Source organism: Pterocles gutturalis, unplaced genomic scaffold (assembly GCF_000699245.1).
Source record: "Pterocles gutturalis isolate BGI_N339 unplaced genomic scaffold, ASM69924v1 scaffold48474, whole genome shotgun sequence".
Classification (NCBI taxonomy): Eukaryota; Metazoa; Chordata; class Aves; order Pterocliformes; family Pteroclidae; genus Pterocles; species Pterocles gutturalis.
Window position 1 is genome coordinate 3248 of NW_010134983.1, and position 1811 is coordinate 5058.

The 1811-nt window shown below is 50.4% G+C and overlaps 1 protein-coding gene across 1 annotated transcript in view; it reads right to left on the reverse strand.

The window, feature by feature from the left end:
• The window catches only part of PRPF8 (pre-mRNA processing factor 8), a gene marked incomplete at its 5' end in the record, with an annotated part of 18998 nt that overhangs the window by 3247 nt on the left and 13940 nt on the right, over positions 1–1811 (reverse strand). The window contains 4 exons of the mRNA XM_010081750.1: positions 21–194; positions 337–450; positions 1032–1160; positions 1416–1653. Of these exons, the coding sequence (XP_010080052.1) occupies positions 21–194; positions 337–450; positions 1032–1160; positions 1416–1653 (655 nt within the window). The remainder of the gene's footprint in view (positions 1–20; positions 195–336; positions 451–1031; positions 1161–1415; positions 1654–1811) is intronic.

A 1811-nucleotide genomic window follows, 5' to 3' on the forward strand; every position in this document is an offset into this window, starting at 1 on the left:
ACTAGGCATGCTGTGCTCACCGTGTAGGAAGAGATGGTTTTCAGCCAGTCATCATAGAGATTGAAGAGAACCATCTGGGGTTCAGTAGCCTTCAGGATGAGATCACCGAACTTCTCCACTTTCAGACAGGCCTGGAAGGGCAGCTGCAACTCCGAGCCTTTGATCACAATATTGGGGAAATCCAGCAAGTGCACCTGGAGTTTATCGAGAAGAGGAATTAGCTCACAACTACGGCAGAACATCGGTCCAGATCAAGTCCTTCACAGGAACACAGGACTGTTCTGCAGTCTCCCAAAGATTTTCAATGTCCCCACAGAGCAGGATCTGCCTTGTTACCTCAAGTGGGTCCAACATGCCCTTCCGCGTCACTATGATCTGCTTGGGCTGCTCCTCCACAGGAAGTGATCGAATCAAGGCAGCCACTTCTTCAGCCGTCTTCCACTTGGCCAGCTACAGAAAGACAGCAGGGTTAGAGAAATGTCTCCCTCCTAACAGCAGAGTCTCCGTGCCTCTGGGAATTAGAGAGACTCAAACCAAATTCTAAAAATACAGATGGAATGTATGGCTTGTTCCAGATCAGTGACAAGGCCCAGCATTTCCCTCTTGCTGATCACAGAGGGCAGTTCCCTTTCCTGGAGTTCAGTTACTCCCGACTGGCTCAGAAAAAATAGCTGGCAACACCGCGTCCCTGGCTGTGCCACCTGAGAGTCCTCTCACTGCACTGGATGTACGGCCAAGTGCAACGTGATTTGCTCTAACAGCGAGCACAGCACCGTTTCTCAAGCCCGGCTTGAAGATGGAAGCTCTTTACGCTTCAGAGCCTCAAAAACCCTGTGACACCAATGCCTGCATTCTTTTACTTTTCTATCCCATGCTAATGCTTGCCTAAGCACCAGTTACACACTGGAAAACTTGTTAAGAGGCAGGAAGATGAAGACTCTCATGATGTTTTCTGCCCAAGTGAGTGTTCGCAGCAGCCAGAGCCCATCCCCAGCTCACAGCCCAAAGCACAGCAGCCAGCCAGGCCCTACCTGTCCCAGACGCTTCTGTCCTGCCCACACAGACGTATGGATAATCTTCAGGAAGAGCTGCCCAGTTCTGGGATTGAAGATGAAAATGGCTCCGTTGATGGGTTTTGTGGTCAAATTCCCTTCAAAAGTCTGAGAAAATATGCAGAAGTGAAAAAGGGCAGGGAGATAAATGTAGCCTATCCACACCTTTACACAACAGCCGACTCGCTGTGTGCTTTGAGCAGGAACTCTACCAGAAATGCACGAGCTGCCCTACGCACACTGCAAAAATTTGGGTCCATGCCAATTCCCAGTCTTCCATCATGCCTACCTCCACCACCACCCCAAGCACAGGACATTTACAGTCCCTCTCCTTTCCCCCTGCAGATACACCTCTGGCCTCACCTTGTGAATGGTCACTCTGTACACGTTGGTGTCATCCACAAACCAGATGATCTGGTTGGAGAAGAGCTCTCCGTAGTTCTGGGAGGAGAGGTAGGGTTCTGTCGGCTCAGACGAGTACAGCTGCAACCCCTTGCGGATTCGTTCTCTCAATACATACAGCGCAGGATTTGCTTTCATGATTTTAGCCATAGCCTGCTGGATCAGGGGTTTGCTCCCAGGGAACCAGTTCCCATAAGCACTGAAGAAGAAAACAAACAAGACGTCGTTGTTGCCATCAGCTCCAAGACGAAGGGAGAACAGCTATGCACAGGTCTTTCCATGCAGCAGCCAGGCACCTTTCTGCCTGCTGAATACTACTAGACGATTTCTCTTGCAATGTCCTTGGGAGCTGTTCAC